At 51.8% G+C, this 23214-nt stretch overlaps 1 protein-coding gene across 5 annotated transcripts in view; it reads right to left on the reverse strand.

Moving 5' to 3' along the window:
* Positions 1-23014, reverse strand: part of Kcnq2 (potassium voltage-gated channel subfamily Q member 2) — a 52946-nt gene extending 29932 nt beyond the window's left edge. For 3 of the 5 annotated variants that reach the window (XM_032904962.1, XM_032904961.1, XM_032904960.1), the window contains exons 1-5: positions 22569-23012; positions 3204-3294; positions 2154-2280; positions 1647-1822; positions 576-701 (exon numbers count right to left, since the gene is read on the reverse strand). In XM_032904962.1, the coding sequence (XP_032760853.1) occupies positions 576-701; positions 1647-1822; positions 2154-2280; positions 3204-3294; positions 22569-22864 (816 nt within the window). In that variant the 5' untranslated portion in view covers positions 22865-23012. Of the gene's footprint in view, positions 1-575; positions 702-1646; positions 1823-2153; positions 2281-3203; positions 3295-22568 lie in introns of all 5 variants that reach the window. The other 2 variants (XR_004388071.1, XM_032904963.1) reach the window with 2 other exon arrangements.
* Positions 23015-23214: the final 200 nt, after the last annotated feature.

The following is a 23214-nucleotide window of genomic DNA, read 5'->3' on the forward strand; positions in this document are numbered from 1 at the left end:
CCCAACTTTTACACGGGTCCTGGAGATCCAAAATGAACTCCCCATGTTTTCCCACCAAGTACTTTACCCACTGAGCCATCTTCAGTATTGTATTGTCCCCTGTCCCTCACAGTGAAAGACAGGATTGACTGGAGATGGAAGGCTAGCAGCAAGTGCCTGGAACGGTGGCAGTTCACACTGCTTCAAAGTTATGAGGGTCATTCAAACTCCTGAGCTGGGAAGCCCCAGGATGGCTCTATTCTGGTCATTATTCTCAGAGCCTTGATATTCCCCCACCTTAATCCTTCTCCTACACAGTCCAGCAGCAAGTGGGGAATTGCAAGAAGGTAATGGGGAGAAAGGAGCCCAGTGTGTCCCCTATCACATCTACCAACCCAAGAAGCACATCAGCCTCAGTTGCTGTCATGTCCACAGCCAGCCACCAGGTGTCCTCCAAGAGACATGCCCACTCAGCTCAGCCTAATGGCAGCTAGGTCTCTCCTTCAGGTCCCAAGGGGCAGGGTGTACGTCCTTAGGATAGCAGTAGTCAGAGGATGTGGAGGAGGAAGGAATGGTGACCGGTGACCAGGACTTACCAGACCCCACCAGAGTGCATCCGCGTAGGTGTCGAAGTGGTCATTCTCACCCTTTTCTGCCAAGTACACCAGAAACGAGGCCAGGATGAGGCAGAGGAAGCCAATGTACCACGCAGTCACCAGCTCCTGCAAAGGCAGGAAGCCACATCATTTTCCCATTCAGGCCAGCCTGGAAGCCCAGCATGGGAGCCCTGCCCTCAACTGTGCAGCTCAAGAAACTCGGAGGATGGAGTCCCCTCCTGATGCCAGCAAGGTACAGCTAGAGTAGACACTGATCAGGGTTGACAACAGGGCTTTGTCCTGAATACTGAAGAATGACTGCCGGCTGTACAATGCAACTTTCAATGAACTGTTTTAGACCTGCGAGCAGAGCATCCAGCAGCCCTTTGAACACCCTGTCCGTGGCTGGGTGAAGCATATAGCCCACAGACAGCAGCTGGGGTCCCAACACAGTGGAGATATCCCCAAGAAGGGGTGCAAGCCTCAATGGGCATATACTCAGTTCCCAACACTCAGGGTGTGCAGTGTAGAGGGGGGAGAGAGACCAGGCCCCCAGGTAGCTCAGCTTCCCCAGAGCCCAGTGCCTGACCCCACACGATCATGGCTGACAAAAATAAAAGAGGGCCCAGGCAGGATAGAGAGCATTTAAGTCAATGAGAACAAAAGTCCCATAGTACAACCTGGCAGAAACCAGGTCTTGGCCACTGAGGACTCCTTCAACACAGAATGTGTACCCACAGCCACGCCATGAGTACCCTGGTCAGCAGCTGCCACAAGCCACAGCTTAAACAACCCCTAAGCAGGTGATTCAGGCAGAGTATCTATCGATCCAGGCCCTCAGAACCAGGGAGGGAAATTGCTCAGCTACAGGGGTTGCCAGCTAACAGGAAGGATCGCTCACACTAAGAATAGAAAACAGCTTCTAAGGACAGGTGAGAAAGACAGTCAGCCGTGGGATAAAAGGAGAGGCTCCTTTATATCTTGCCATGTAGGACTGCATCAACGCAGAGCAGCCTGGAACCTTGAGGTTATGGAAAACAGCAAGGCCCAGGCTGGGCCAGGGCTGCTCACCTTGCTGTGAGCGTAGACCACCGATCCCAGGAGCTTCCAGGTGCCGCCCCTCCGGTCCATACGGATCATCCGTAAGATTTGTAAGAACCGCAAGCTCCGAAGCGCAGACGTGGCAAAGACATTGCCCTGGGAGCCAGCAGCCAGCACAGCAATGGAGGCAATCAGCACCATGATGTCTGTGGGAGACAGGCACAGATCACAGCATCTCCTCCCCAGGGCCCCCAGAGGAGGACTCAATGACCCCTTAGACATGCAAGGACATGTGGGGCCCTGGGAAGGGTGGTTTTCAGTGCCCACCCTGCCTACCTGTGATCTCCAGGAGAGACTGCCCAGCAATTTGTCCCCCTCCCAACTCCTAGACCCTGCTAGCCATGGCCTCCAGCTCCAAGTCAGTGATAAGAAGGAACTTCCAGAAGACCCTACCCTCTCACTTAGCCCGCTGTGGCCAAGACAGAAGCAACTCCTTCCCCAGACCCAACTCTGGTGGCCATGTCCACCAGGCCTCACCGATCACACAGAACGGCTTCCTGGCAAACTTGAGCCGGCCCCTCCAGCCTCGATACCGGCAGCAGCAGCCTGCAGCCCAGATTCTCACAAAGTACTCAACACCGAATACCACGATGGTCACGATTTCCTGGGAGGTGAGAAGAACACGGATGAAGACACGACCAGGCTTTAGGAGGGCTACCTCTATCCTACAATGACACTTTTGGGACAGGGATGGCTAAAGCCCCAGGGATCAGAAGCTAGAAATCAGAGCTTCAGGCTTAGCTCAAGCCCCACAGGGCACCCAGCTCATGTCAGCCAGGATTGAATCCCTGCTAGAAACAGATCCTCCAGGGACTTAACTGTTGCCAGCAAGTCCTGGCCTGTAGACCACCAGAGGAACCCCCTTCCTGCCTCCCTTCTGAGCTGGAGTAGGAGGCTCTAGTGCCATTGTGAGGGGTGGGCACAACAGGGCTGAGCTGAGAGAGTTCGCAGCCATACCAAAGGGAGAATAGGTTCCTCTAGAATTCAGGCAGCTCCAGGGCAGTGGGGCAAAGTGGGTGGAAAAGCACTCTAGTGGGATCATTCTTGAAGGGCCACCTCCGTTACCAATGGCAACAGAGGAATTACGGTCCCGTTTCCATGACACCCACCCCTGTCCCGTCACAGGGTTTATGTGAGTGAGCATCATGGCCTCCCACCCCTTCACCCACATCTTCTGGGGAGCACCACACACTTCAGCGGGGGCACCTGAGTACTGAGGCTCCAGAAAGCAGGGCAGAAAGGGGGGATGGTGAGAACCGCGGGATGTTGTAATACCACCTCTAGGGACTAGGAGGCTGGGAAGGGGCTTGAGGTCTACACCACAATGCTGGGAGCAACAGTGGCTGTGTATGCATGAAGGAACACTAACTGCTCTGGAGGAGAACGTGTACACAGAAGTCCTGGCTCACTAGACGATCAGGGTTGAACCAGAGGTCCAGGGCTTGGAAGGCAGGCCCTGCTGCATGCAGAGGCCCATTTCCCAGCCTCCAGCCCTCTCCCCATGCCCTACCCAAGAGTGAGGCTTACCAAGATGTAGAGGGCCCCCTCAGAACTCTTCTCATACTCCTTGATGGTGGAAAACACGGAAAGCACAAGGCAGGAGAAGACTAAAAGAAACCTGCAGGAGGTGAGAGAAACCTGCAGTCAGTGGGCAGGCAGTTGTCAGTGCAACCTGTGTCTATTAGCTAGCACGATGAGACCTTAGCGGGTCCTCGGAGCACAGCAGGGGGCCAGCCCGCACCTGCTTCCTGCTACCCAAGACTCCAGAATCACACCGATTGCTGACCAGGCTCCTCTGTACTGCAAAAACAATAGAAGAACCAACTCCACACTGCTTGCCCTACAGAGGGTAAATATTGATTCTTTTTCCTGGTATACAACAATTCCTCCCTAGGTTCAGAGGCAGAAAAATTTTCTTCCAGCTAGATCGGGTGCTGAACAAGAACTTCTCAGATCATTTTTCTGGCCTTTCCCTAGCTGCCACAGTGTTTCCATTTCTCCTTCTTTCCTTCCTTCCTGTCTATCTATCTTTATCTCTCATCATTTTATTTATTATTATTATTATTATTATTATTATTATTATCATCATCATCATCATCATCATCATCATCATCATCATCATCATCATTATTATTACCTGACCCTTCTTGACCTGCCAAAATTCTCCTGCAAGATCTCTGCCCCTTCCGTGGCTATTTGCATCCTCTGACAAGTGGGATTCCTTCTCCCTTACTCTACTCCAGAGCTCTACAGAGGACAGGTGCCTCAGTCCTTCCACAGGAATCCAGCTTGTGGCCTTTGATAAGGGGCACACCAAGTGACCTAAAACACAATAGGCAGTATAACAGGAACACTGCCTGCTGAAGACCACCACATCTGCATCTTATCCTGGGAGACTGGAGAAGCTGCAGTTAAAACATAAGAGGCAGACTCTAGGGCCAGTGAGATGGCTCAGCAGCTAAAGGTACTTGCTGCCAAGCCTAGGGGCCCGAGTTCCATCACGTAGGGCCACGTGGTAGGAGGAGAAAATCAAATCCCATGAATTGTCTTCTGATCTCCATGTGTGCACCACGTGTGTAAGGGAGGGAGAGAAAGATGGAGGGGAAGAGTATGCTATAATAAAAATTAAAAAAAAAATTAAACAGAAAAAGCAGACTCCAAAACAAATGAGCCCCACATGTGGACATGGGGTGTGCACATGTCAGGAGCCCACCGGCTCTTAGGCCGTTCGAGTGTTATTAACACTTTTCTGAAGATGACAGCCTGTCACAGGAAACAGGCACATCAAACACAGTCATTGGGTCCTATGCGTGAAACAAGCCTGGCCACAAGGCACCCAGAAGAACTTCACGTTTGCCTGAACCACAAGCGTTCTTGCTCAAGGAGTTGCTTGTGCCCGCCCCCATCTGCCAGCAGTCACGTTATCTTCGAAACCCAGGCATCCATTCACGAGCACAGCACACGACAGCAATAATGGTGATGACTATGATGGGAAGCTACCATGCTCCTGCTTGGGCCTTAGAGTCCATCATGAGTCCCACCCTCAGGCAAAAGAGAGTCTAAGGGGTCAGGCTGCCTCCACACAATTCTCCCTCTTCACCTAATGTGTGGAACTGACCACTGTCCCCGCCAGTTAGGTCACTGTTCCCCTCTTGCTGTTCTCTGATGGCCTCTGCTGCAGGCTCAGGGTATTGTCTCCGAGACCATGCCCCCTTTCTAGTCCAGGGCTCAGGGGTGCTTATGGGTAAAAGCTGATGCCAGCTGAGCACTCGAATCCAGCTGTGGCCGCACCTCTGGAGCTGCAGATGATGAAGCCCATTATTGCTGAAGATGAAGCATTTGGATTCTGCCCCTGCATATTCGAGACCCCTGACTTTTCTAGCCTGTGGGTGGCTGAGGGCCGGAATAGGTCTTGCTCCAAGCTCACCGCTCACCATAACGGGTGCTGTGTCTACTTTCTACCTGGCCCCGGCCCCTCCCTTTCAGACAAGCCGCAGTGAATGAGACATAAGGAGGAAAACAAGGAGCTAGGGATCCTATTTAGTTGGCAGAGTACATGCCTAGAATACTCAATTTCTTGGGTTTAGCAGCCAGCAGAGAATACACTTATCATCCCAGCACTCAGGAGGTAGAGGCAGGAGAACCAGGAACCCCCAAAGCTGGGCTCCACATCCTGAGAGGACAGCGCACAGTAGGCAGGTCCAGTAGCCCGCTGTCTGGGTGAAAAGACCAGGGTCACCAGTCTGGCAGCCTTAGACCCTCAAGGTCCAGGTTTCACATTCCCAAAGTACTGGCCTATCAGAAGGTAACAGCAGTGCAAGCAGTCCACTGATGGAGCCTGGTATATACCAGAGATTATGTCCATCCTGTGCTATCAGTAGGCAGCCACCTAGTCACCTTAACCCAGAGCACCTGCTGCAGGTCTTACTCATAGATGCTTACTATCCCGTCCCCCCATTCGGCAGGCCTCTGTCACCACAGAGGGCCCTGAGGCCAATCCCATCTCCACCCTCCATGATTTCAAGAACCCAGGCACTGTTGACAGTCACCTGTGCTACGGTTGCTGACCAAAGTGTCCATCACATCTGAAAACATAGCAACACCAAGACCTGTGCTTGGCCGGTGGGGAGTACTAGCACAGCCACACACTGATATACACAACTGACTTTCATGGGTAAGGAGACTCAGCCAGATGCCTGGGAATCCCGGCTAATTTAGTGGTCAAAGGGGAACCCTTTCCCCTGACTGGGTTGCCTTCTTTAGCCTCAATAGGAGAAGATGTGCTTAATCTTACTGCAGCTTGATATGCCAAGGTGGGTTGATATTCATGGGAGATCTCCCTTTTCTGAGGAGAAAGGGAGGAGGAGTGGATGGGAGGAAGGGAAGGTGAGAGGAAAGGACTGGGAGGAGAGGAGGAAGGGGAAGCTGCAATCAGGATGTGATGTAAATAAATAAATTTTAGAAGAAGAAGAGGAGGAGGAGGAGAGAGAGAGAAAGAAGAGAGAGAGAGAGAGAGAGAGAGAGAAAGAAAGAAAGAAAGAAAGAAAGAAAGAAAGAAAGAAAGAAAGAAAGAAAATGTCTCTCCATTACCCAACACTGACCCCACCAACACCCACCTAGGACCTAGTTGCCCTACTCTCAAAATAACAGGTACCAGGAAGACCCATCTAGGCTGTGAATACACCATGCCAGGGTCTGTACCATGTGCCAGCAGTATATCCAGTCCAGGAGGATGATGAGGGCCTAACTCCCTGTGTCTTTCTGAGACTGGGCCAAGAGAGACACAAAGAATGGAGTTCAAAAGTTGAAAGGGAACTCCAAGAGACAGAGAGAGAGAACACCCAGCTAGTGTGAGAGACAGCATACCCTATCACTCAAATCACCAGTCAGAAGTCAAGACCATTTCTCCCCCAACAAGAGCTAAGGATGCTCCAGGGTCCCTCACTGCATGTTCCAGCTTGAATCAGTCCGTAGCAACGGCCAGCGGCATTCAGAGAACACCCGACACCAGGATTCTCAGCCTCAGCCTCAGCCTCAGCTAAACCTCCAACAACACTGGCCCTAAGAGATGCACAGGCCCGACGATCTTCCTGGGCATAGGTCCCAGGTCTGTGGCTCCTGACAACATCTAACACCGAAGTCTCAAGCTTCTTAGCTCCTGAGCAGAGGCAGTGGCGGCAGTGACCGGCTGCTGGCACAATCAGAACAGCACAAAGCCACGGTCACATTTCAAAACTGCAATTAATTTCCTTTGCTCGTTAGCCAATTTATTCAATTAACTGAGCCCTGAAAAAAAAAAAAAACAGGAGAGAGAGAGAGGAAAGAAAGTACAGACATCTTGTTTGCACTCTAGAGCTGGTTCTGGCTGCTTGGAGTATCTTCTCCCAGTTTGATTAGCAAGGAAGGAATGGAAAGGAAGGCAGGGGATTCCCATGCCCTGATAAGGACCCTGGATTAGTGATAAAACCATGAGAAACACCGAAGGCTCCTGTAGCAGAAAATATGCCAGGACTGGCTCAACCCACAAGGCCAGGAGCTCAGAGGAGGCTTCCCCAAAGAGGGTTTCCTGGGGCCAGAACCTGCTGAGTAAAGAGGATCAGGCTTGGTTAAAAGAGAAGCAGGGACGGTGGTTTTTGTTTTTGTTTTAACAGAGGAAAGCTTTGGTAAGGGTAAAGCAAGCGCTGAGCCTGGGCAAAATAGAATTCAGAGTCAGGGACAGAATTTCAGGGATAGACCTCAAAAATAGAGTATCCATAGTTAGTCCAGAAATCCAGCCTACCACGCTACAATGTATTCCTTTGTGTTAAAAACACTGGAGCAGGGTTGGGGATTTAGCTCAGTGGTAGAGCGCTTGCCTAGGAAGCGCAAGGCCCTGGGTTCGGTCCCCAGCTCCGGAAAAAAAAAAAAACAAAACAAAACACTGGAGCTGAGCCAATGAGATAGCTCAATGGGAAAAGGAGTTTGCCACCAAACCGGACGACCTGAGTTCAATCCCTGAGACCCACGTGATGGGAGAAATCAACTTGACACATGCGTGCATGCCTGCCTAAAAATACACGCATGTGTGCGTACACACACACACACACACACACACACACACACACACACACACACACACCAAATAAATAAATAAATTTAATTACACACAACTGAGGGCCAAGGTGCCAGTTGACCTGGCCCTCTCAGCTTTATTCCTAAGGGTCTCTCTCAGACCATTCTGGAGGCATTTTTGAGTGTGACCATGATTACCTGGGTGTACAAAGCCAGTGACTAATCTCGAGGGAACATGAACCTTGCTCCCCCAGAACACTCTCACGTAGCCAGCAGATTGTGTACCATCCATTGTACAGAGGAAAGCCACTCTGGAGCCCTGCCGCTCTAAGCAGCTTCCAGAAAGTGCCGCCGCGGTTCCTCCGTTCCACGGTTTGTTTTTTAAGTTTTTCAGAACAGACAGAGCAGATGGCCCCCTCCAGGAAGGCTGGTGCAGGGGAGGCTGCAAGGGACACGCAGGAAGAGTAGCGCCCACGCTGCTCCTGGAAGCTCAGAGACAGGAAGGAGCTCAGGCTGTGTGACCAGGCTCCTCCTCAGGCAGGAGGCCTCCCAGGAGAGGGGACCTGGGCTAGCCACACCTCCAGGCCTAAGGCAACATCTGACCACTTGCAACCCCACCCATCTGTAAGCACCTCAGTGACTGGCGACCGTCCTATCCCGAACATCCCACACTCATGTCCACTTTAGAGAGGAGGAGGGGCACAGGAGCTTTAGAAGGCTGGCACTTCCTACCATCTATCCTTAGGAGGTGTACAGCATGTCCCCCTATCCTCCATGATGTGGGCACTTCACAGGCTCCCAGCCTGGAGCCCCAGCATAAGGGACAAATAACAACGGGAGAGCAGGAGGTCACCCTCAGATCTGCTCCCCCTCAAAGCTAGCCTCTCCTCCAGGCCGAGCCATCATGTGTCAGTGGTCACTTGGCCACAAGCAGAAACCATTCTAGGAATGCCCATCCCCTCGCTTCCTGTCCTGCCATACTGTGTGTTTTGTTTCTTGACACTCATGGCAAATGCAATGGGGAGCCAAGAATCACCTTCTTCCCTTCTGAGGGAGGATGGAAACCCTGGGAAGATTCATCCAGCATGCACACCAGTGTTCAGAGGGACCTGGAACCATCCACTGGGACAGGCCTGGCCATCAGAGGAATTGCCCCAGTGACAAAATTTTCAGACTTGGAATTCAGCATTTTTTTTACCCAGTTGGAACAGGGGGGACATAGGAGAAGCAGTTTTAGAGGTTTCAGACCATGAGATATCTTCAGCTCTGGGGCTTGGCCACATCTCCCTACAGCACCACAAACCAAGGAGCCTTGGAGCCTTGGATGAGAAGGGGCCTTCCTCACGGTCTCCATCCTAGCCATTGCTAAGCCCCGTGGGCTCAGAAAGGACAAGAGGCCTGCAGCAAGAATATGGCTGGTTTTTCTGCAGCCCAGAATTACAACAAGGGGTTTCAGGGCTAATTATGATAATAGATTCAACTTCAGGAGGCTTCCCTGGCAGCAGTTGCCAAGGAGACCAGCATCACAAGCAGCTGGTCCCCAGCCCCAGATTCCAAGAGCCAGAGAGGAGCAAGGCAGGGACCTCAGACAGTTCTTGGCAACCCACCCTGGCATGGGAGAGTCTCCTAGAAATGGAGCTTGCATGGAACTGTTGTGTATCTAGAAGCACATCCAGGGCCCACATCACAAGATGCCACAGGGAGATTTAGAGACCCACTGCCTTCATCCAGCTGCAAGAACGACTTCGTAGGAGGGAACTCTGAACTTTGGGCAGAGGAAGATCACTTGAACCAGGGCCTGAGTGCAAGAAAAGGAGACAGGAAAGGGAGCAAAGGTTGGGGCAACGGTTTAGGGTCAGTGGGCCCTCACTCAGGCCCAGAAGGGTAATCCACATCCCCATAATGTTCAGCGACAGCTAGTGCCAGCCTATGTTGAGATGTAAAGGGCACAGGTTTTCATGTGCATGCACCCTGTGCATGGCCCCTGCATGCCAGGAAGGCTTCTTCCTTTTCCTTCCTCCTGTCCCCTCAGTCATATAACAGGGAATCTTTCTCTTCTGGAAAAACAAAACAAAACAAAACAAAACAAAAGGCACTGCCATCCCCTTCCAATCCTGCCTCACAAACTGACTGCCTCACTGTCAGAACCTGGAAACACGCCCCAGCCTGGCTCAGAACCCAAAGGCTGACTTGAGGAAGCCAGGGTTCGCCATCCCGATGCACATTTAGAACAACAAAGATTCTAAACGTCATAACAGTAAAGGAAGCTAGGTAATCACAGACCCCAGCCCTGCTCAAACTCAGACTACTGAAATCTGGTTCCAAGGGCTGAAAGTCTCTACTTGCCTACTTCATGCCAGGGGTGTGATGACCCTAAAGGCAGGCAGCTGCTCGTGCCCCCACTTACAGATGGGAAAAGCGGGGCTCCGGGTCACTTGCATGGCCCACACGGGATCCAGCTAGGGCAGGCAAAACTACCCTGTATGGGAACCCTGCCCACAGGAGGATATTGTATGTCCACACGGGATCCCCTGCAGAAATCTGCCCAACGAGGGTAATCCACATTCCTGTAATGTTGGGCCTTTCCAGCTTAGGGCCTGGAGTACAGTAAGAGGGGAACTACATCGAGACCATACACATCCCCTCTGGTTAAGATCACACATGGCTCCCCAAGGACCTACTGCCGCCTCGTCCATTAGACACAGCCAGCGCTGTAACCTGGAATCTAATTTCTCCCCCTAATAAACTGCTCTGCTGCCAGGACCTACTGTCTCCTCCAATGTCAGGAGTGAAGCAGAGCTGGGCTGCTGATGGCTGCTTCTAATAAAAAAAAAAAAAATCACACACGGCCGTACATCCCCTGGGCCTTGATAGAAGAGAAGCTACACTCCATCTAAGGACCTCTCGGCTGGAATGAGTCCCCTCACCCTGAGGGGCAGTATTGGTTTTTCTGTCACACTGGAGCCCTTCTACCCAACCTAGTACCACCCATAAGGCCTTGGGGATGTGGGAGAAAGTGACTCAGGGGAGGTAGACAAGGCCCAGTATACAATAAATGCTCATAAAATACCTCAGACCCTGACAAACCATAGCTCAGGAGCCCCAAGTCCTTGGAGGCTCAGGTGCTGATTCAGCATTTGAGGCCTCCCCAGATGGCCTCAGCTAGCCCCCATCCTGTCTCCATCTCCAAACACCACAGTCGGGAGGTATCAAGGGACCTCTCACCCACACTGACTATTGGTCACAGGATGGCCAACGAAGGTTATCTCAAGGATGGAGGGTGCTAGAGAGGTCCCAAGCTTCTACTCTCCCTGACCTGTCCCCATACAATGCTGTCTAGCTATCCGCTCCATCAAAAGCCCAAGACTCACAAGGACACCCAGTTTTAATAGCTGCTATAGACACCATGGGGCATCCCCCAGAAAGGCTAGGTATCTTCTATAGGCACAGGTGCCCAAACCCGCCAGCTCAGCACAGGGAGAGTCCTTCCCAAGCACCACCTCATGACCTGGCACCTCCTATATAAACTCCCTGGAGACTGAAGTTCCAGGAGGTTAATTTACTCCCATTAGTCACTGTGGGTGCTGGACAGAGCCCAGTCTACATCAGGTAGTATTGTCCCAGGCCATGCCAGGCCTACACTGCATCCCTGCCCGTTGAATCATCTAAGAAGGCGGCCATACTACAGGCTCAGAGCCCCCAACCTGACTCCTTTACTAACTCCCAGAAGTTTAACTCGGCCTTTCTCTTCTTCAGTATGCCCCATTCCAGCCAACTGTGCATCCCACAGAGACCGTAGGAAACCTGTCCCATCTCAATCCCAGGAGTGGGCAGAGAGCTGTGGTGGAAATGGCAGACAGCTTACATCGGTCCTGCTTGCAGCTCTATGCTGGCCCTAGTGCCCTAAGGGCCTGGCTATACCTGGTGTACCCATCTCTTCCTCAGACTCTCCTTCCTTGGGCATGCTCACTTCCACGGAGGTCACAGCCTCATCTGCTCTGCCCTCTCCAACGCCCAGGAGACCATCCCCACACCTGTACATAGGACATATGTCCTGACTAGTGGGATCCTGACGTAACCAAACTGCACTCAGCTCCAGACTGCTCATGTCAGTTCCAGTATCGCTTGGGGGTTCTTTTGTGATGTTCAAAGAATGGCAGAGAAAGCAAGGAAAGAAGGAAATCAGTATGGTGGGCCTTATGTAGGTCTGAGAACAGATGAGATAGGGACTTTCTGAAGAGCCTGGCTACTTACTCCAAGCCTGGCATAGAAAAAAAACAAAAACAAAAACAAACAAACAAACAAAAAAAACAGCTGACTACAGACAAGGCTATGTCTCTATGAAAATTATGTGTGCATCACAGAAATTAGCACCCAACTTGTGTCAGCTGGGGTTGCAGTGCTTAATGATACAGATAAGCCACATACCCATCAGCAGACAGGAGGACAGACAAACTGGACGCCAGAGACCCATAGGAAGAAGTAAGGCTCTACTGCCCTATGGCTTGGACATCCAGAGGAACCACACACAGGGAAAAGCATCCAACACAGGGAACATAATGATCCCTTTGTAGAGCATATCAAGAACAAACCTATCATAGACAGGAAGGTATCATTGAGCACCAGAAACTGGAAAGGGTCCCTGTGGGAACTGCCCATAGAGACGGGTGTCCTTGGTGCTACAGGGCACTGATGGCCACGTGGTATTTATAAAAAAAAACTACCACTAATTTATTTACCAAAAATGGTTTAGGGTTATGCTGTTCATCTCAATTTTAAAAGACAACAGACAAGCACCTTCTTGGTAGAGTAAACTATTTCTCCAGAGTCATTACATCTGTGCTCTACGCAAGGCTTCCTCGATGCCTTGGGGCCTCTTTGCAAGCTAGCCTGCATATACCGTACCCAGAGACTCTCCAGCCCTTGAGCACTGGTCCATGGGGTCATCCTGAGAAAAATGGAGATAAAGATATTCTCTGAGGCCTCTGCGGCAAGACCAATCAGTCTTTCTGGGAAGGCTTGCATATAGATACAGTGTTCCCAGCTCATGAGAAGACCTCAACAACTGTGGGCTGGGTAGCATCCCTTCCAGGACACTCCCTCTTCCACCATTGAAATGATACTGTCCACGGTCAGTACCAGTCCCCTCCCTCCCATACTCAGGCTCTCCTCTCCTCTACTATTGAGTGACACTCAACCCCCAACCCCCAACACAGATATTCCTAGACATAACCTATAGGTCCCATCTTGCAGCTTTGAAGGCTATTAGTAACATATAAGAGCCTTAGGAAAAGAAACACTTCCCTCTGCTGGGATGGAAGCTTACCATGTAACCTTTCCCCTCCTGAGTGTGAATTTCCATTTTCTTTCATGGCTCAGGAGGGCCCATCAAGTGCTCAGGGTACCCCAGCAATGACTCTCCTGACAGAGTAGCTCACAGGCCTCCCCACCCACTATCCCACATTTGATGGACAGACATGTTCATGCCTCCTGCCCAAGTTGTGCTCCTGGGCTGGCCCCAAAGCTCACAGCATTGATTCCTGATCATTACTAAATACTTGGTCCCAGCTGTGCACAGCTCCAATGACAGGGAGCTCATCCCTCAAATCTTTTCCTGATATGGGCCCCTCCTGGTCTCCCCTTGCTCCTCACCAGCTTTCCTAATGATCCAGATGAGCACAACAAGAGATGGGACCACAATCAGACGCACATCCCGCAGAAATGGCCCACCTGAACAGGACATACCTGTGAACGAAGGTTTGTGTAGACACACGGGCATATAGTATCCTGACTCAGACACTACCCTAAACTTAGTGTTCCCAAATGAACTAGATGGAGTGCCAGTGGTCCATAGGAGAAGACGCATCACAGAACAGCTGATCTGTAAGGAGATCAGCTCCTAGTATGCCGTGAACACAGGAGAGAAACCAGATGAAAGACAGGGATCTGGAAATCAACAGGAGGTACAAATGCACCTCTTGTTTTCCAGCATTTCCCCAATTTCTTGCACTGGGCGTGTAATAAAACAGAAATGCTACCCATAACCAAATGCTTCTGTCAGAAACAAAGCAAGCTGGTCATACCAGAGCCTGCAGAGCTGTCTGCCCACGCAATTCCCTTCTGCATGCTAGAATTCAGCACTTGGGTAATTTAACAAGGTGTCACGGAGCGCCATCGTAGAGGTTTTTGTTTGTTTGTTTGTTTTTTATGCTGACCCAGGAAAGAGGAAACCTACCTGTGTCTTTGTCCCATAGTCCCTAGGACCTTCTAGAAATAACTCCCCAAGCTCTTGCCCCTTCTAAAGCTAACAACAGTAACCCAAGGCTCATCTTGTGAAAAGGTGGGAGCAGCAATCACACCAGAGAGCTTTCCTCTCACAAGGAAATACCGCAGTGCATTTGCGTCCAGGACCATGGTCAGCGCCACAGAGCCAAACCCACCTTCTCTTGGCCCTTCCCAATTCCAGGAATACAGAAACTCCTACCTCCTTTCCAAGAGTAGCAGGCCTTTCTCTGTGCTGGCCACCTGAATAGGAGGGGTGACAGGCATGGTCCCAGACCCTTGCTCTACCTGCTGTCTCCCACCAGAGGCTTTCTACAAATGTTATAAACAGCAAGCACCAATATCTGTATCTATAGCCTGAAGAGAAATAATGTTCTGGATGAGAACAATTTTGCAGTAGTCAAAAGGCTTCTTGCAATATCTTCTACAGCTCAGAGGGGTGTGTGTTCAAACATTTGGGAACCTCACAGCAGCAATGCTAGCAGGGGTGAGATCCCAGATACTTCACTTCCATCAGCAAGGAACCCTTCTTGTCCGTTAGGAAGTGCTCCAGGCCTGAAAGATGGGCTTGGGACCCCCCCACACACACACACCAATGCTCAAGGAACATCAAGGAAGAAAAAACAGAAGAATCTAAGGCTCGGGTGATAGAGAGGAAGATTATTGAATGCCCCCTGGACATGACATAGATGTCACACACATGAACTCACAAGACATGAACAAGATCAAGCCAGTTAATAATTCCAACACGGAGAGGCTCCCAAGGTCCCGCCCACAGCTGAGGACCTACTGGCAGTTGATGGCTGGTGAGGGACGGAGAGTCACTTGTCTTTGGAAGGTGGGCACTGGTAGGTTGCCCATGCCCTGGTGGATAACCCCACATCCATGTGCTAAAGGCCATATTAATTATATTCAGTGGTTTCTAAAACACAAAAATAGCCAAGTGTGGTGATGCCCACCGCTGGGGAGGTAGCTACTGGCAGGCAGAGTTCTGTGAGTTTGAGGCCAGCCTGGTGTACATATCAAGTTCTAGGCAAGTCAGGGTTACACGGTAAGACCTTTTCTCAAAATAAGGTAAAAATAAATCTAAAAACTAAAGACAAACTAAAAAGAGAGGGCATGAAGTAGGGAAGAGAGTTGAGGAGGGAAACAGAGGGAATAGGAATGGATACCCTGTATCTATGTATAAAACTTTCAAAAAATGAAAATAAAGTAAATGGAACATCCAAAAGTCTCCCACCAACCCTTGTGCTCCAGAGGCCCTTGCTGTGCCCCCTCCAGGCATCGCACGGCTCCACTACATCTGGTTCAGAGCCCTCCACACTCATGGCACTGTCTGTCAACACAGCCTCATCTGAACGGGCTTCCCAAAAATGTTTCTTATCTACCTTGCTTCCCAAAACTGGAGCCCATGAAGAAGTTGGCCCCTGCCTCATACTTACCAGCCAATTTCTTTCTAAGTCAAAGCAGAAAAGTGTCACCGGCCTTACAAAGTCTCCAGCACAGGACAACGCTGGTGGCTCTAGGATGGAAAGGGCCAGAGACCAGGCAGAACCTGGAGCAAGGACAGCCCCTCTACTTAGGGGAGAGGTGGGGTCTCAGGGGATGCCACCCTGAGTGATACCGTGACACCTATGAGATCATCAAGGAATCTATGCAGTTTTCAAGCAACTCCCACTAGAACATTCTAGAATGACAGCCCTGCTGGGCGTTCACAACGTTATTTCCAGTATCAAAAAAGAAATGGAAGACCTAATTCTGTTTCAGCTGAACACCCAACAGAGCCCAAAGGACAACCAAGGGTGTGTCTGGAATATGTCTCCTTTTTCCATGCAGAGAAGCTACTGCCCCAGAATCTTCACTTCCTCCACAAAGGCTCTGATGTCCCCAGCAGCCACCCCCCTCAGCCAACTGAAGATGGGTGGGGATGGATAACCATGGAACATGGTAAGAGCTTCCCCTTGGTGAGTCTCTATCCCCAGACCAAAGACCACCTGCTCAGCAGGAGTGATTGGGCAGCCTGTTATATACCTCAAGAGCCCAAATCCTCCTCAGGGTGTCCCTCTAAAATATCACTTAGCCTTACCCACTAGGTTCCATTCCTTCTAGGAATGGATGAGAGAATGAAATTGAGGCTGGTAGACGGCTCAGTTGGTAAAGTCCTTGACACACAGGCACGAGGAGCTGAGTGTGATCCCCGGTGCTTGTATTTAAAAAGCTGGGTGTGGTATACACATTTGTTATCCCAGAGCTGAGGAGGCAGAGACAACCTAGTGAAACCCAAGTGAGAGGCCGTGTCTCAAAAAACAAGATGAGTGACAGCAGATAAGGTTGACCTTTGGCCTCTATATACATGCACACATACAATAAGAAGGAGCGTATGCGGATGCCAGGAGGACTCCTGTTGCCCTCAGTCCTGCACAAGGCAGTAATCCTGAGCAGATCTCCACACTAGACAGTTGATTTTGAGCCCCAGAAGCATGGACATGAAGTACAGGACCTGTGCACAGCTTATAGGACACACCTGGGGTTCTGAGAACTATAGAAAAAAAAAGTCAGCAAGGAAGCAGAAATCGGAGTTCACTTCCTACAGAGACCCCAGTGGGAGGCCTAGCTTACAGGCTGGGCAGGCACATAGCAACCATGAGTCACTGCCAAACTGATCTTTGGGGACAGTCACAAGTCAACTCAATGCCGCCACCACCACCACCACCACCACCACCACCACCACCCTGTATTTCATCTCAAATCAGATAAACTGCTTCTGCTGTTGTTAGGCAGTTGGACAGATGCTTTTGGGTTTCTTCCTCCAAATGACGGCTTGGTGCCTGGTGCGTCACTGTGAGTGAGGCGCTGTTTGAAGAAGCTCCTAGAGCTGTCAGCAAATTGTTGTCTGAAAGCAAAGCCCAGTTCCAGCCGTGAAAGGGAAAGGGCCATGCTTGGCAGGCATCCACAAACAGAGGACGATGCTCACTGTGAGGGGGGCTCAGCCAAGCCAACTAACTCATCCACCTCTGGGTAGAAACCAGATGTCTACAGGGTTTGCTCAGCAGTCCCCTGCAGCCTGAGGAGCTTACCGGCAGAACCTGCACACTATATTTTTCAATCCAAAATCATCCCTCTCTCCTCAACGCCCAACCTTTAGGGTGCTGTCAGGCGTGCTACTTGAGTTCCACAGAGGAAGACATCTTAAACTGCCAATCAACACACAGACTCATGGTTCTAGGAAAATGGCTGGTACTCTCAGAGCTGGCAAGCTTCTGACACTCAGAACTCGTGTCTAAACATTCTGAACCTGTGTCTCCCATTAAACGGTGGCCCAGATCATCTTCCCAAGACCAAGGTACAGACTGGATCCTGAGTCTAAGGATTGGCTGATGAGTGGGAGGTTAAGAGTCACTGTCTACAGCTGGGCCAGCCATAGTCCCAAGACTTCCACACCCCACTGGATAAGGTCCCACTCTGCAAAACCTCAGGCAGCACAAGCCAGCGAACATCAGCACTTACAAATCTTTGTGTCCAGTGGCTCAAAGGGGCTCAAATCCGCACCCACATCCCGCATCCGGGAACGTCACACACATATCATGAACAAGAGACTGGAGTCTGGAAACCGGAGTTCAGATTCTGGATCTAACCTGGATGGAAGCAGGGCCATCCAGAGCCCTCAGTCCCAAACCGTGTCCTCCTTCAACCCTGAGAGGTAACAAGAGTACCCTGCCAACCCCATCTCCAGCAGCTTATAGCACAAAGGTGCATACTTGGTGGGTGGTGGACACATAGGTAGTTACATGGCAGGCTTTACTCAGCAGTATTTGGTTTTTGTGGGGTTTTTTTTGTTGTTGTTGTTATATATATATATATATATATATATATATATATATATATATAGTGTTTTTGTTTTTGAGACAGGGTTTCTCTGTGTAGCCCTGACAGTCCTGGAACTCACCCTGTAGACCAGGCTGGCCTCAAACTCATAAAAGATCTGTCTGCTTCTACTGGTATTAAAGGCGCGGGTCACCAAGGCCCAGCTCAACACTATTTGTAATAAGAGATGGGGGCACACACCAAGGTCGCCGAAAAGACGCTTTGCTCTTTACCAACTTTGCCTTACCAGGGGACAACAGCTGCCAGATCCGAGCTCACTCTCCTCCCAAAATGGGGCCCCCTAATGTCACTTTAGCCTTTAAAGGATGTAACCAGGATCAGGGCCAGGACCAACCCTCCCATCCAACTGCAGGGATGCACAGATGTTTCAGAGCACGTGCCACATCCCTTCCCCATCCTTTGATGTGTCAGTTCAGGATTCATATGCTCAAATACAGCTGTTAGTACCCTCCACAAAGCACTCCAAAGAGCCTTTAGTCCTAGGGACTCGCCCATCTCCCTAGATTCAGCCTTACAGTGAGCAGTGGACTCACTGTTCACACCAGGAGGTGCTGGTGACCACACCAGCCCCATTTTCGCATGAACAGGGGGGTCAGAACACCTCACCCGGGGTGCACACTGGAACAGCCAAGATCATGAGGATTTGCAAAAGCCGATGTGTATTTTGCTCATTGGAAGACACTAAAGGCCCCACCACTGGGTGCCAACTGCACTATCAGACACTGTCACTGGCTCTTTAGAAGCACTCCAGACTCTAGGCCAGCATCTGGGAGTATTCCCAGCACCTAGTAGTCCCCTATCAAAGTTCTCCAGGCTGGTGATGTCCTTCTAAGTCTCCATATAGATGGCATTACATATCCGACTCATGCTGGTATCCATAAAAATATGATCTCTCTGCTCCCATCTGCAACTCTACCCAGAATGCTCCCTGCCTGGTTGCTGGTTTCTTTACAGATGCAAGGATGCTTAAAGATATACTCTACACATAACCAGGGCAAAGGGACTGCACTTGTTCTATTTCTTCAGTGTCCTTTAAGATACCAGTGAGGGTTAGAAACCAAGCAGGCCTAGAAGGTGGACAAGCCTAGGCCCCGTGAGAAACACAGGTTTCCCTGGAAACCACAACTCTCTGAGGTATTTCCATCCTTTGGGAAAATTCCATAAGATTCTCTGAATCTGGACCAATGAGGCTACAGGAAGGCCTGCTACTTGAGAGAGGCTGAGCACATGCTACCATTCACTGATACGGGATCTTCTCCCGATCACTGCCCCATACCATAGGTCAGAGACAAGACCTTGGTGCTCCAAGTGACCACCTCTCCTGTCTGTCTCACATGAGGACCAGACCTGTACCTACTCCTCAAATGACCCGCCTACTCCAACTTCCATGACTCTTACCAGCTTCCGAGCTAAAAGCAGTTAAGGGGGATGAGAAAGGCCTGCAAAGCAGCCAAGACGTCATCCTCCAGGTGAGGGAGGCCTATCTGGGCCCAAAGAGCTTGAAACATGGCCGTGGTCTTGGATGCTGCTTTTTCTGTAAAATGGGAGGTGACACCAAGCTGGAAAGCCTGTGACAATGACTCTTGAGCTCCTTGGGACTCTACAGGGACACCTGTACACTGTGGACAGAGGAGCCTTGGTGATCAGCCTGACTTTGTTTCCCCTTTAGTTCTTTCTAGCTGTCCGCCGGCCTGGATGTTGGAAAGGACACATTGTCCACAGTCTCGGCTCTCAGCTCTAAGGCAGGACACCTCTAAGCTCACACAGGAAAACCTTTTCAGACTCAGTTCTCCATCCTGCTCCTCTGGCCAGCAGACAGGAAGTCTAGCGTGTGGTAGGGGCATCATAACCCAGCAACCTCTCCCTATGTCCCTGAACCACTTGGAGCTCCCACTCAGCTCTCTTGAGCACATCAGATGAGCATGACTCCTCTAAGGCTCCCATACTACTCCCACCTCTGCCTATTCTTCTCGCGGCTCACCTTGGGGTTGGGGGGAACTGGGTAATTCACAATGGCTCTGCCTGGGTAGCCCCCCAGGCTAAGTATGGAGATATTTCTGAAAACATTTCTCGCAAGCAGTCCATAATGGTATTGCTTTGTAAAAGGCAAACTGAATAGCCTTGTGGTCAGTAAGTCTGACCTTGCCCACTAAGGTCCAAACCAAGAGTGGCCACCTCCTGACTCTGGGCAGTGGCTAACCTTCAGAGACCCAGCAAGACTGGCCAAGAGGCTGGCACGACTGGACATCTCACAAACCAGGCTTTGATGGCCAAAGGAAGAAGAAAAATAGCCCAGGAAACCCCAATGCTGCTTACATGAGAGACTTGCGTCTATGAGCCTTGGATCTGCTCCCCACTAGCTACCTGGCTTCAGGAGGGGCTGTAACATCCTTGCTAATGAATGAACAAACCAAACACTGCCTAACACACAGTGTGGCCCAGTCCACTCAGGCCAGTAGTCCACACAAGGGTTTGCCACGTGCCCAGGAATCTCAGGCTACTGGACTTCCTAAATTAGACAAGGATCTGTGTGGAGGATTCCATGCCTGGAAACTGGGGGCATGGGTCATGAGCAACAAAGACATCAGAGATGTGTCACCTTTCACAGTGGAATCAATTGGCGTCCTGGAAGATATCAGTTGGTCTTCACAAAGTCCAGGAAGCCGGGAGTGGCTTTACCACCTTACTGATGAAAGGGGTTCTGGGACTGGACACTTGTGTCTGGCCCCGAGTTAGCAACCAGAAGCTCTGTTCTTCTTCAGTGCTCTCCTCTCTCCTGCCCCCAATCCCAAGGTATCTCCCTGCAAGACCCAGCCACAAAGTAGAGAAGCCAAGGGGCCTGCAGCAGGATGTATGTCTTCATAGTCCAAACCCTAAAGTCTGGGACACTGCAGGGGCAGGAGTGGCTCTGTGGTGGGTAATGTAAATGGGGAGCATAGATCCTGTAAAGCAAGGGCCTCCCACACCGGACTCTTGAGCTCTGACACTGCTACTTTCAGAAAACAGGATGCAGGCAGCAGAAACAGAGAGACCGACTAGTGAGACTCAGGGATAGAACAGGGCCCCATAGAGGCTACAGACACCGCTCCCCACACAAAAAGAATCCTCGATGATGCTGCCAGCCTGGGCATCCACACCCAGCCCTGTGGACACAGGATTCTATCCTGGGTATCTACAGCCAGCCACGGTAGAAATGTTTGGGCCCCAAGTCAGGGAAAGGAGCTTGTGGCTTCAGGAGGACCATTAGGGGCAGATGGACTCTTCCTTGGGATAAAGAAAAACACAGGACCCTGTGCAAGGGAAAAATCAAATTCACCTCTCTGGAGGGGGTGGAGGCTGACACTACAGGCTGCTCCCCTTGGACAGCCTTACTGATGGAATCTTTGACTTGGAGAATTTCAGAACTGTCCACAGGAGCACAGGCGCACACATACCACACCACACCATATCACACACACACACACACACACACACACAGAGAGAGAGAGAGGGGGGGGTGGTGGTTTGTGGCTACCCCCAGGACATCATTCAGCAGGCATCCAGGAATTTCCCTCTATGGGCCTTTCCTTGTCCCCAAACCTATCCTCATCACATGCAGAATACTCCCAGGCCTACTCATGGGACACATACCCTGCCAAGGCCAGGACAGGTGGACACCTTGATAGAGACTTTTCCTGAACATGGGTCTCACTCCCTCCCCAAATGCTTCTCATACAAAATGGCCGAGTCTTAGTGCTCCTCCTCTGTCCCTGGTTCTACTGGAATAGGAGAGCCAGCGTCCTTGCACTGGGAGGTTATACATACTAACACACACACACACACACACACACACACACACACACACACACACACACACACGTACATAAAACAGGCTTCGACCCTTGCTGGCTTTGCCCCAGAAGGAGTCCCAGACTTGGGGACAGGAGCAGCCCCTTCCAGGCCCAAAGCTGGCAGCGCTGGGGGATAACAGTCGTCTCCTCTCAGGGACCTGGTGCCCAGAATGTGTAGAGAGATCATCAGCAGGTGCAAAGGGACTACTTGGAGTGTAGGGAACAAGTAGAGTGGGCCTCCGGAGATGGGTGCAGGCAACTGCCCTTACTTAGCCCAGAGCTGAGGTGATGTTAGGTCCTCTCCCCATTTCTGCAACCCGGAAGCTCAGAGAGGTAGCAAGAGGTTAGGAGGATGGCTAAGAAGAGGCCAGTCCTCTTCACTGCCCCTACTTGGTGGTCGGAGAGACCCCACAGGGATGCAGAGGGGCGAATCAGTTCAGACCTAGAGCTGAGCCGCCCTCCCTCCTAGCCGGCCCTTTGTTCCGCGCTGCGGGCCGTGGGGAGGGGCCTCTCGGGCTGAGGGGGGCTGGGGCGCCAGTACATCCCGTCCTGCGGGGGAAGGGCTGGTACAACCCAGCCTGGCGGCCGTAACCTCCCCCAACCCCAAATAAAACAGTCCCTGACTCCAGAATGATCTCCAAAGTCACTCTCCAATCCTTGTCCTTTGCTTTAACCCGAGACTGCAGTGCCACGACCCAAACCCCACGCCCACGACGCGAACCAGGCGCGCCCGTGGACACGCACACCAGGGCCCCTCAGCCCACCGCAGCTGCGCCTGCAGCCAACCCGCGGCCCGGCCAGGGTTTCGCCGGGCCCACCGCTCACCACATCGCGGGCCACTTACACGTAGGCGTGGTAGATGAACGCCCAACCGCGGGGCCGCTCTAGCACGTTGTATAGGAAATTCTGCAGCTTGCGGTAGAAGGCGTTGCGCTTCGGGGGCTTCCCGGCTCCCGCGCCGCCCGTCCGCGGCTTGCTCAAAACGCTGCCGCGCTTGGGGGCCTCGGAGCCCGCGATGAGTAGCGCGCCGTCGCGAGTGGAATCGGGCGCGCCGGGGTCCAGCCCCACGAAGCCCACCTTGAGCTTTTTTTCCCCGCTGGTGCCGGGGTACACGCCACCGTTGCGCGACTTCTGCACCATGGTGCCGGCGGCGCCCTATCGGGCGCGGGCTCAGCGGGGGCGGCGCGCAGGGGGTGGCGCGGGCCCCAGCCCAGGCCTCCGGTCCGGCAGCCGCATGGCCGAGGCGGCTGCGGCTCTGCGTTCCTACCTGGCCCGGCCGCGCGCGGGGACGCTGCGGCCACCCGGTTCCGCGCGCGCCTCGGTGCCTGGCCCGCTTCCGCGAGGGCTCCTCCCGCCGCCCCGCCCCACCCGCCTTAACCCCTACGACGCCACTGTAGTGTCAGGCAGGGAGAGCCGGTCCAGGTGTACTGCCTCACTGGAAAACCCTTCCCGCTCTCCTAGACCAGTGCTCCTTGACCCGGAGTCCAGCC

Source organism: Rattus rattus, chromosome 5 (assembly GCF_011064425.1).
Source record: "Rattus rattus isolate New Zealand chromosome 5, Rrattus_CSIRO_v1, whole genome shotgun sequence".
Taxonomy (NCBI): domain Eukaryota; kingdom Metazoa; phylum Chordata; class Mammalia; order Rodentia; family Muridae; genus Rattus; species Rattus rattus.